Consider the following 12,292-nt stretch of genomic DNA (forward strand, 5'->3'; position numbering starts at 1 on the left):
TTGGCACTGAATGGTGTCAACAAAACCAGAAGTCTTACTTCACTGTCGCTTGGCTATGCCCTGGCACCACAGGACAAGAGAAGAAATGTTTCGGCCCCATAAGTGCTTCAGGTGCTCCTAGACGTGATAAGCAAGAGTTCAGCTGGTGCCACACAGCAAGAATCCAGTCTATGATCTTGCACACAGGATCACACGGAGGAGGGATTTTGCCTCTGAACTGCAGAGAGAAAAGATATTTGACATGACATAAGACCTCTACTGCAAACACTTTCCTTGAAACCTTAAGACAGCTTGTTGGTTGATTGTTTGTTTTTTCCCCTGGTATACTGCTATTACAAAAATCAGGAACAATCGGAAACTGGTCAAACGTTTTTATGGAGTATATTGAGGTCTTGTATTAAGACTTATGTTCCCAAGTACACTTCAAAAGCTATCTCATTATCAAGAACTTGTGATGCATCTACTTTCCTGTGGGAAACTGAGACACAAATTTGGCAGCTGTGCTTTTTTCTATGGTGTATAGGATGAGGACTACAAGAGATACCTACCATATCCTGTACGATGTAACTGATATAAATAAAGCACATAAAAGAACATACAATCACACTGAACAGGAATGCCTGATCCAGGCATATTCTCAGTGGATTTCCATATTGATTTTAGATTTAGTAGCAATGAAGGAAAGATGTCTTCCTCTAAGACTTACATGTTGTTAAAGGCAAATTGTTTGGTGCCAGAAAAATCTTCTGTCTCATCTCACTCCAAATTACAGTCTTCATCATCCTAATCCTAGGATTATCCTCTGGAACAGTTTGAATTAAAGAAAGCATTAAAAGATGCACTAGGGAGAGTATTTGCCAGCACTGAAGCCAGAGCTACTTGGCGGAGCCTACAGGTAAACCATATAAAGTTAATGTAGAAACCATTTAAACTGTTCCCATGTATCCTAGTAGTCCCAAATTAGGGGAAAAGAGCTTTTAATCTGAAAACATGAATGGTAAGGCACAAACAAGGTATCAAAATACAGAGCAAGGATCTTTGAAAGAGTCTGTTGTTCAAACAGTAAATGTGCTATAATTTTTCCTTAGATTTTTGTAACAGATTAATCCTTCTACTTTTAACTTTGTAACTCGCTATTTTAAGCCCCACACCAACTGGCATTTGAGTTTGCATATGGCACATGCATGTATTTTTTAAAAAAATGTACTAGGCCTTTTTATTCACTATTTAATCAGGGAAGATACAGGAAGACATGGGGCCTTTTGCTCCAAATAGCCACCATCTGCATATGTGCTTTAGAGAAAATAAACTAATGAGATTAATACCCAAATTCTGTTCAACTTCAGTCAGAGGTAGGAAGCTATTACATTGTTAAACTCCAACCTGTAAGAATAAGGATTGCTTTTATGTCTAAAGAAAACAGCCTGAAAATAACACCTGTTACACGGTGCTGCAAGTTCTGGTAGCCAAAGCAGTTCGGCAGAATAAGTTTGATCCAGCCTTTGTCTGTGAACAAGCCAGAATACCACTGCTTCTGCAACTGCCTGCATTGCTGTGTTTCTTGGCCTTGTGTTCAACTGAAGACAGTCCTTCTCTTTGATCTTGAATGATCTATGATCAAAGTATTTCTGTCCTTTTATAAAGGAGCTTAGATCGCTAGATATTCTCCTGGCTTGAGAATACAATCTTTCTCCTCATGAGGATGGAGGAGAATTTTGCAACACACTTTCATTGCACTGTCCTCTGGCCTATACCTCCTTCCAGCACTGCAGCGTACCTGCAAGACACCAGCTTCAACCAACCCACCTCCTTGTCTACAGACGATTGCTGCCCTCCCTGTCCTTTGCAAGGATCCTGGAAACCATTCATACCCTCAGCCAGACAACCATTCATAATGGTTCCAGCTTACTATGTCTGTAGGGACCCAAGCATGTAAAGCACGTGGGGAAAAAATGTTTCACGCAGAAAAAAGTACATCTAAGTAACTATGCATGTGAAAAAAGTAATCTAAGAATAGTAATCTATGAAAAGTTTCATTGATACATTTCACATGTTGTTTTTTTTTAATATTCTGTATTCCTGTTCTTGCTATTAAGGAATACCTAGGAGTGTTTCTAAATTTCCTCATTATCATAACTGAAATGTTCAGTCACCACAGATTTCCTCTTTAGGATCTCTTTGAATCAGTAAGCTTTTATAGATGAGAATTGGGGCACAGGGTACAGGAGATGACGTCCCCAAGGACAACCAAGATACATCCAGCTGAACACTCAGAATCGACAGTAGCTCTGTTGTCCCAGACCAGGACTCCTTACTACTGAGAGTTTTTTCCTGTTCATAGAACAATCTCCCTTTTTAAGGCTGTTCAGAACTCTGCTGCCAAGATTATTTTCCTTTGCAGCTGCCTTGATTGAACTCCCCCTCCCAATGTCGAACACTGCACGACTGTCTGCAATAGTTGCTGTCACACTGGAGTGGTTTTCTTCCAAATAACTTTCAAAATTCCACAATTCTGCTTTTGCCCACATCTTTCTTTTAATTTCCCATCCTTCATTTATTTATTCATGTTAAAACAGACTTCCCATCATCTTTTTTCTCTTTTGGACTTTTGCTCCAGCTTCAGCAGGCCTGTTGGCTCAAAACAGCTTCCCTACTGATACATTTTCACTCCTCTTTCCTCTTTGATTTGAAAATCATGAATAGTCTTTTTGCTGCTTAAAACTTAGACAACACACACAAGACATAAAACTATCTTATTTTAGATGTATAGAATAAATTCCTCAAGAAAGGGATTTTATATTTGCTGAACAGGTTTTTACTAATATGTTCATGTAAAAGATGAAAAAGATTACTGAAGGATGTTTTCATACCATGGATAAGCAAATATCCACAGTATCATTATTTGCGGCCAACCTGTGTGCTTATGCTAATCAGCCATGACAATGCACCTTCCTATATGAGGCCAAGCACAACACCTATAGATGCACAGCTTGTATCTTCCTAGAAATGAATGGGTTTTTTTCTTGAAACAACTTTGTTACCTGCTCAAATTTTGACATTACCATTGTACATATTTCATGGACCCAGTGACGAACAAACTTGCTGAAGCCAATTCAAATTCTTACCTTGTTTATAACTTTTCTTCTTAAAAACTTTTGAAGCAAGCCGTGCATTGGTTCCCCATCCCACCTAAGCTGAACCCAACGGAAATGCTGCTGAACCAGCAGATCAGAGCCATGAAGATGACACTTGGCGATTGTCCCCAGTAAAAAGCAGTTCTCATGGAAGTAAAAGGCACCAGAAACTCCATTTGCTAAAAAAGAACCATAAAGAATTTTACTGAAATACTCAAAGCTTTGACATAATTTCATATAAAAGCAAGAAGCAGTGACGTAACTGGAAAGAAAAAAAAAAAAACAACATAACACAAAACCCAAAAAACCCACCCAATCTAAATCAGCCTTAAAAGATGGTATATTTGGTTAAGAAAAACTACTTGCATTAAAATATAAAAACTGACAAATTACGCTTTTCTCTTCTAAGTTCCCCATTCGTCATGTATTATAATATAACTGTACTGTAGCAAAACCATCCATCCCACATTCTTTAAATACCTCTCTGAATAGTGCAAGGATTTTCCGAACTCCGATTCTCAAGAGGTGCCAGAAAATCTCCTAGCAGTTCAGATAAAGAAGCTCTCTCCAGATTTTCTAAAATCACAATGGTTGTCTTGCTTACAGGAGGCTGTTTAACTGGGACCAGACAAGCTGAAATATAAAAATCCCATTAATGTCTACTTATGAAAATTGACTTTTATTTATGTATACAGCTTTTACTTCTACTAATGCAACAAAGGATTTTTTTCGTTATTTTTTTGCCTTTTAACTTATTATACAGTCTGCTTCTCTAAATATCTTCAAAACTGGAAGCATAAAATCAAACAATGGAAAAAGTATCATCCTGTACAATAAGGACAAACATAGAAAGTTATTATTACAATTAATTCCTGGAATGGCTATAACGGGATCTTCATAGATAGGAAGGATTTAAGCACATTGAAAATAAATACAACAGAAAAGATAGCAAAGATCTCTGGAAACATTTCTTTCATCTGCTGTAATACACCTTAAACTTTTAACATGTACTCTTTATACCACGTAGTGATAAAATAATTCAGAGCATTCTATGTTTATAAGAAGCTTAATCATTCTGTGAGCTTGTCTATTTGTTTGCTACTATCCTCTGTTCAGAACTTCCTTCAATACCTTTCAGAATCACCCGAATAATCAGAGCTAGTTTGAGGCACAAAAAGCAGCACCTGAACCTAATAGGCACTAAAATCAAATACAAAGATATCTCATTTTTTCAAATTTCAGATATTTTCCTTTATTTTTTCTTGATTTTAACATCTTGTTGCCTAAAAGAGATATAGCTTTGGGAAGTGTTCCTGCAACATTATGTCCCAGGTGAATGCTTTTGTAATACAAATATTAAATAAAACACTTGTCTTGAGCATATTGTGTCTTGCATTGTTTCAGAACTTCTTGAAGGTGGTACTAAAGATGGTCATCAAGGAAAATGGTGAGTAATAGGGCAAAACTTAGAGACTGACTGTAGCTGATGACTGCTATCTATCTGCAGTTTCCTGAATATTACTGCCCTGTTTTACTAAGAGGATATGGCTGGATGGCAGGGAGGACAGGTACCTCCTCTGTGCCTGGTGGAACCATTTGGAGAGAGGACAGTGCTCTCCTAAAGAGGAGATGTAGCAGAACAATGGAGCAAGAAGCGGGCAGAAAAATGAAAGGCTGAACGCAAACGCAGACTATTAATAAAAGTATGTTGCTGACAAAGAGTAAAGAATCCAGAAGCAGCTTTTCTAAGGGACTTTGGCTAGTCAACAAATCAGACTACAAATGGTTTTATCCCCTGCAGGTGAAACACCAAAGCCTAGCTGACTTCTGACTAAATGGCCTCTTCTTCTCTCCCAGCAATGTGCTGGCACTCAGAATGACATGTGGGAAGAATCCCTGGCACAAGCTGTCCTCAAAATTGTGACCAAGATTTCCTGGGAGGAAAAAGAGACACAGGCTGAAGTTACCCCAGGAAGCATGCCAACAATCAGAATGAGCCCTGCACACCGTTGGACAAGCCCATGGGACGGCTCTGCTTTTGTGCACGAGCACAAACGTAATCAGAGGGGACTGCACAGAGTTTGTTGCAAGCAAGAATGCCCATGAAAGCTGCAGGATGAAAGCACATGTGAAGGACAGGTCCACACTGCACAGGCACGGCAGGTAGAAGACAGCATTCAGTCTCATTCACTGAACTGTAGTTTTTCTATTAAAAAGTTACTAATTTGAGTTTGCTTGCATAAAACAACTTCTTATGAAATTGAAATTCCTCTTGGTGTTTCTGGTCTGCCCACACTGAGAAGGAAGAAGGTAGAGGAGCTGATGGTCTCAAAGCTTCACGAAGCACATGAAGATACAGCCAGAAGCGTTGCATTGGTACAACTGAAACCGGAACAATTTCAAATGCCGAGAGCCCAAACCTCTTTCAGTACAGAAGGTGAAATGTGAAAATCATAGCTCCTGAAATGCAAGGTTATTCCAAGCAGCAATGAGATTTATCATGTTTCATTTTAATGTGAATGACCACGTTGAGTGAGAGGTAAAGTTAAGATCCATAGGCCATAATAATAAAAAAGCCCAGTATTTTTGAATGAAAATGACATGTGTTACCAAGGTCAGATTCAAACTGTATTGCTAGTTTTTGTCAAAAAAACCCCAGCAGAACCCATGAATAATTAAACACTCATAAAATAGAATCGAGAAAAAAATAGCCGAAAGCTGCAAAGGGGTGAAGGCAGCTAAATATCCAAGAACTACTTGCAGACAGTAAAACTGTATTTGAGCCAAAATTAATTTGAACAGTACCAAAGAAAAAGAAGTATTATATCACTCTTTAGGCTCTTCTATTACGGTATTTGTGAGATGAGATATATTATATACTATCGCTATATTATTTAATATATTAATATTATATACTATATTATGACTGTATAGTTAATACTATAGCAAAAGAAAATAAATCAGAGTTAGAATGCATGAGTACAGACAAAATGCAGCACAACCTGCCCATGAAAAAGCCCTCCACACTAAACAATGCTTTTATCTTCACTTTTAGCACTATTCTATTTGTTTTTTTTTTTTTCTAACGTTTTCATTCTTATTTCTGACTGACCTATGCACCCCCATTGTTCTGCTTCCATACGTAATTTGCCCATTTTCATTGTCATTCATCTTTGGCTACTTTCCTTTTTTTCACTCTTACCAATTATTCACCGTGAATTTACACAGGTACTGACCACTCTGAGAATACTTCACTGTGGAGCACCCAAGGAATAGGTCTTTAATCTACATGTAACTATTCACAGACAGGAAAATTGTTCATTTTAACAGAAATTCAATGTTGTCCTGTAGTAATAGGTCAGAACGCACACACTAATATCTACTTGGGTGACAAAATTTGGCTGAGACTCACAGATAGGTGAGCATAAAAGTGGTCTGACTTTTTAAGAATTCTTTCACTGCTCCTTTTTTCCCAGAAAGATAATAATTATAGCTTCCCTTCTCATACCTTCTCTTTTATTTTTTTAAAAACCCAAATATTAGAGCAGTTACAATAACGCAACAATAGACTTTCATTCTGATTCAGTAGATCTGAACCATAGCAATCAACTTTTAAAGGCTCACAAATAAAGGAAAAAAGGAATGAGACAGAAAAAAATATTAAGAACTATTAATTTTACTCATATAGAACAAACTTTTGACAGAGCTCCCTGTTGGACTGTTACACTTAGTGCTACCTCATTTTAGACTCTTTTCATTATTCTCCAGGCATCTGGAAAACTATGGGTTCTGTTCAAACATGCCACCCACTACACAAAATGTTTTAATGCATTTCTTTACTTCGTATCATTAATTTTTTCCTATAAATTACCAAATCAGTCCTGCTGAAATAACCTTACCACTACTGATGAACAGTTCTGCAAGCTGCTCCTTGGAGAAACCAGCATCCACTTCAACTTTAATGATTTCACATGAGGATCCTGCAGTCACTTGCTTTTGCTGTGTTGAAAATTTATAGATTTGGTGAAATACTGCAAACTTTAACTTATGAACTAATTTACTTTATATGTTTGTGTTAATACCTTCAGGCAGGCTGCTATCTGATATGCTATATAGTCTTGCAAACTCCCTTCTGGACCATGGAAAATGACATTACGGTATTGTTCAACCTACAGAGAGACAATAAATGATTCACGATATTTCAGAGACTTGGATTTTTTTTCCCCTAGATGAGACAATCAGTACCTAACAGACAATAATAAGCTGATAATCCTTAGGATATTAGTTTCAAAATATGCAATATTTGCATATGACACCTTGGAAATATAGTGATAAACCTATATTCTAATTCGTAAAACTACATGAAAAGGTGCTTTGCCATTATAAAAATCATTAAAAGTTGAAAAATTCATGTAGGAAGGATGAATTCAAGAGTCACAAATCTTTTATTGATTTTGAATTAAAATAGATAAACCAGAATGATGTTAAAATCGTCAAAGCACAGTTTAAGTCACTGTTAACTTAAGGACTTAGACTAAAGATTTTCTTTGTAGTTGAAATGGGATAATTTATCAATATGGTAGAATAAAAATGATTTCATCTGTAAAATTGCTTAATCTCTAAAAAGTCAGTAAGGGAGTACACTCACATCACTGTGCGATTTTGTTGAATACAACAGAAACCTATGGCATATAACTGTTCTTCTAACAACATAAAGTACTATCCAAGGACACAGCAGAAATTGTGTAGATTTTAAACTAATTCTGATTTGATTAGCAATGTTAAAACAAATGATCTATGAAAATTAAGTCATATTAGCCAATTAGCCTTATATTTTGAGGTATTAAATAAATTGTAAGAGCTACAGGAGATTATATACGTAAGCTAACAATAGAATTAAAGTCTCAAATAACTGCTTACATGAATGTTATTCTAATTTACTTTCCCCTCAAAAAGTAGAATGAAATAACTTTGGGAAGAAGTAAGATACAGAGCTTTTAAAATATTTTCTTAAGCACTTCAGTTACTCGGATGGCAGCTATTTAAAGAAGAAAGTTAATGCCCTCAAGTGACTGAACTTACTGAGGTAAGACTTAGGAGGAACTTTATTTGAGAGTAATACCTTTCATCCCATTTCAGTTTTTAGAATTCTTGACCTTCTTCCACAGAGTAGAAGAGAAGTATTATTCAGTCAACACTATTACAAAAGTATTTTCATGTATACATGCAGAGAGAAGCTAGTTTAGTACTTACCAGGCGGAGGTAATTCTGAAGAGTCTGAAGATGGATCATAGATGCATAAGTCACACTGTTTAGGCAGCCTTCTTGAGGTCCTTTAAATAAGAGATACACAAATAAATCTAAATCTCTTCTGCTTATAAGCATGTACGATGGATACACGTGTTTTTCATGCAGTGTTCTACAGTGATCTCCAAAATTTACAGGCTATACAAATCAAAATGGTGAAGAAAAGAAACACATCTATCTAGCAACATCGATTCACTGGTATCCATGACATAAGTAAAATGGATGCTTCTATATAAGTGAAAAAGGTATTAATAGTAGGGCTTTTATGTGCCAGCATAGTTTCTAAATGTAGTAGACCTTTTAAAATCTATTCTAGTTAAACAATTAATTAAGAAGGTGTTAAGAGAGGATCCGGGAAACTATATACCCATCGCTTTTACTTAAGTCCTTGGGAAAGTCATGGAATGAACTGTCCTGGTGGCTGTCACAGGTTAAATGAAGCACGTGATTGGGAAAAGCCAACATGGATTCACCAGGGGCAAGTCGTGCTTGACAAACTTGATCTCCTTCTACAGTAAAGTAACACACTCAGTTGATGTGGGGCAAGAGGAGGACATTGTCTACCTGGATTTCTCCAAGGCTTTTGATATGGTTTCCCACAGCCTCCTCCTAGGGAAACTGATGAGCTGCGGTCCAGACAAGTGGTCTCTGGGATGGGTGGGGAACTGGCTGACAGGCCATACCCAGAGGGTGGTGGTAAATGGCTCCTTTTTAAACTGGCACGAGTGGAGGCCCCCAGAGATTGCTATTTGGCCCAACAATGTTTAACATCTTTGTAAGTGATCTGGATGAGGGGATCGAGTGTACCCTGATTAACTTTGCTGGTGACACCAAACTGACTGGGGAAAGTAGACACTTCAGAAGGGAGGTCCACCCACCAGGAAGACCTGGATAGGCTGGAAGAGTGGGCTAACAAGAACCTTATGAACCTTGTCAACAAAGACAAATGTAACATCTTGCACCTGGGAAAACATAATCCAAGAGTGCAGCACAGGCTGGGATCTACCCAGCTGGGGCCACACGTGGTTCAGTTTTGGTCTCCATTATGCAAAAAAGGTGTGAACAGGCTGAAGAGGGTCCAGAGAAGGGCCACAATGATGATCAACTGACTGAGAAGCTGCCATATGAGGAAAGGCTGAGAGAACTGGGCTTGTTCAGCCTTGAGACAAGAAGGCTTAGGGGAGACCTTATCACCATGCTCCAGTATTTAAAGGGTGGTTACAAAAAAGATGGAGACTGCCATTTTACAATGAGTCACATGGAAAAGAGGAGGGGTAATGGGTACAAGTTACTACTGGGTAGGATCCAACCAGACACAAGAGGGAAATTTTTCACAGTGAGAAAAGTCAGCCATTGGAAGTGGTGGATTCCCCAACACTGGACACTTTAAGATTCAGATGGACAGGGCGCTAGGCCATCTTGTCTAGATCGTGCTTTTGCCAAGAAAGGTTGGACCAGATGATCCTTGAGGTCCCTTCCAACCTGGTATTCCATGATTCTGTGATTAATTTGATATGATATTTCTGAGGATCAAGCAATGCTGAAGAACAAAACCAGTAGCAAATTACTCTCAAATTATGTATTTCATATGGAGTGTCTTAACATTCAAGATTGAAAATTGTAAAATGAAAGTTACCAAACAAAAACACTGTGATATGCTCAGCTCTGTTCTTCTTCAAAAAGTCCCATGGTGGCTGGGGAAAATTCTGACCTGTTGACCACGGAATGTTTCCTGTTAAAAAAATAAAAGAGAGAGATATTCCCTGTATCTAGATAAGTGTCTTACGCTCAAGCGTATTCAGTTGTTTTCAAAGATTATGTGCATACACTGACAAATTTGACAAACAAACCAGTCCCAAGTACTAAATCATACTAGTATTTGCTACAGGACAGAGGATACGAGCGCTTTCTGCCAATTAATACATAAGTTTAATGGCTAGCCTGTCTTTACATCTTTACACATAAAGCAAAACAAGATAATTGCCAAGTCTAATGTGAATAGGGTGTTTTGGGGGTGATGGGCAGGTGGGGGGGGAAAGGGGATATGCAGCACGTCTTCAGTACATTATCAGTATCCTATGCAACTGTGACTACTACTGCTACCAGATTTTGGCTAATTTCTCACCTTTTCAAAGTTTTTTCTGTTTTACCTTGATAAGTGAAGTTACATAAAACAGAAGTAGTGCTCATGATTTACAGTCTGGATTTACTGTGCATTCTGGATGTACTGCAAAGCCATAGTGTGGTTTTTGGTTTGACTTATTTCATTTCACCTGTAACACACATCCCTCCTCTGGAATACTAATTCAAGTAAAGGACTAATTAACGTAGGACCTCATGGTCCCTGAGGTGATCTTTAAGTGCTTAATGAATTGTACTATACACACAGCTAAAATTAAATAATGCATTCATGCCAGTTCCGTTCAAAGTTTCATAGAAACTTTAAAAGAACCAGGAATCCAAACATACTTTTGTCTCACAAGATTTCACAAATGCAAGAAAATCCTCAATGTTTGCTTTTCTTATTACACCCATATTGATACCTAGTTTGACAGATAATATACTGCTTGCACTGAGGCCAATGTTGGATTCTGCAGCACTATTAAATGACAGGTCTTCTAGGCTCCTCCATCCATCAGAAGCGATTGCTTGGAAATGGTTTGTCACTGCCTGACTCACTGCTTTTGAAAAATCATCCCATGATGTCTGTTTGCGGATATTTAAAGCACATATTGTGTTTTCTGTATCAAATTCCTCAGTACTGCAATGGGCTGGTTCAATACCACTGACTGAAATCCTTACAGGTACATTAAGAGCATCTGTTGAAAAACAGAAAACCAAAAATGAAAAAAAATTTTAAAACTCAATTTAAAAAATCCTGTTATTAAAGACCAATGTCATCTAATATTGCAAAGGAAATCTGCAAATAACTCCTGCTACAGAAAAACAAATGTTAAAGAGCAGCACAGATCACTATCACAAAATCAGGGCAGTGATGAAAAATAAATATCAAGGTATCTACCTTTTTTTTTATATTATAAAAAAAAATCAGTATTATTATGCTTAAATAATGAGAAGCAAGACCAAACTTATTTAATCTTTTACTTCTTCTTTACAGACTAATTTCTTACAAATTAAGACAGACTGTAGGTAGTGTCTTAACATTTCAGCTTATTGTGGTTTTTATTATCAATACAGAAAGGAATTTTCTGGCACTAGTGCACAAGTAGAACACACAGCTGAGCCAAATGTCTTTTAAATAAAAAGCTAAGATAGAAAGTTCACTTGAAAGTGTATATTTGATTTGTGATAGAACAAACTGACAAGATATTAAAAAAAAGAAAGCAGGAAATTTAACACGCACATTCTAGAAACAAAATTAATTTAATGAAGGTATTTTAAATCTTGCTCTTTGAAAAATAGAATACAACTCGAGAGAAGCAGCCGCAGTGTAGCTGGATCATTTAGATGACTAAAACTGAAAATGAAACTATCTTCTAACTTTAACGCCAAAACAATACCTTTCAGAAATCACCCCTCAAATTAAAAATAAATGCACCACAGGAAAAAAAAAAAGATATCAACTTATTATGAAATCTTGTAACATGATCTTAGTTTTGCTTTTGAATTCAGAAGCCAAATCTTCAGCTGATACAAACTAACAAAGTTTTTTTGATGTCAGAAAAGCTCTGATACAAACCCACTAGACTACAATAGGGAAAAGATGACCCAAAGGCATCCTTCAGATCTGGGATGTGAGAAATGCATCACAGGCTTGCCCTTCTGATGGCTGGACCTCAGGGAAATGAGTGATGTCTGTAAGAAATGCAGAGAGTTCTCTACAAAGAAAC

At 37.2% G+C, this 12,292-nt stretch overlaps 1 protein-coding gene across 5 annotated transcripts in view; it reads right to left on the bottom strand.

Annotated features, from left to right (window-relative positions):
- The window catches only part of CTTNBP2 (cortactin binding protein 2), a 90,877-nt gene that overhangs the window by 13,718 nt on the left and 64,867 nt on the right, over window positions 1-12,292 (bottom strand). For 4 of the 5 annotated variants that reach the window (XR_010469566.1, XM_065048799.1, XM_065048801.1 and 1 more), the window contains 8 exons: window positions 10,985-11,260; window positions 10,078-10,173; window positions 8,388-8,467; window positions 7,217-7,303; window positions 7,034-7,133; window positions 3,615-3,767; window positions 3,126-3,313; window positions 39-217 (listed from right to left, as the gene is read on the bottom strand). Coding sequence is in view for 3 of the 5 variants with exons in the window: in XM_065048799.1 (XP_064904871.1) it covers window positions 39-217; window positions 3,126-3,313; window positions 3,615-3,767; window positions 7,034-7,133; window positions 7,217-7,303; window positions 8,388-8,467; window positions 10,078-10,173; window positions 10,985-11,260 (1,159 nt within the window). In the remaining 2 variants the exon portion in view is untranslated. The remainder of the gene's footprint in view (window positions 1-38; window positions 218-3,125; window positions 3,314-3,614; window positions 3,768-7,033; window positions 7,134-7,216; window positions 7,304-8,387; window positions 8,468-10,077; window positions 10,174-10,984; window positions 11,261-12,292) is intronic. The other variant, XR_010469567.1, reaches the window with a different exon arrangement.

This window comes from Columba livia, chromosome 1, assembly GCF_036013475.1.
Source record: "Columba livia isolate bColLiv1 breed racing homer chromosome 1, bColLiv1.pat.W.v2, whole genome shotgun sequence".
Lineage (NCBI taxonomy): Eukaryota > Metazoa > Chordata > Aves > Columbiformes > Columbidae > Columba > Columba livia.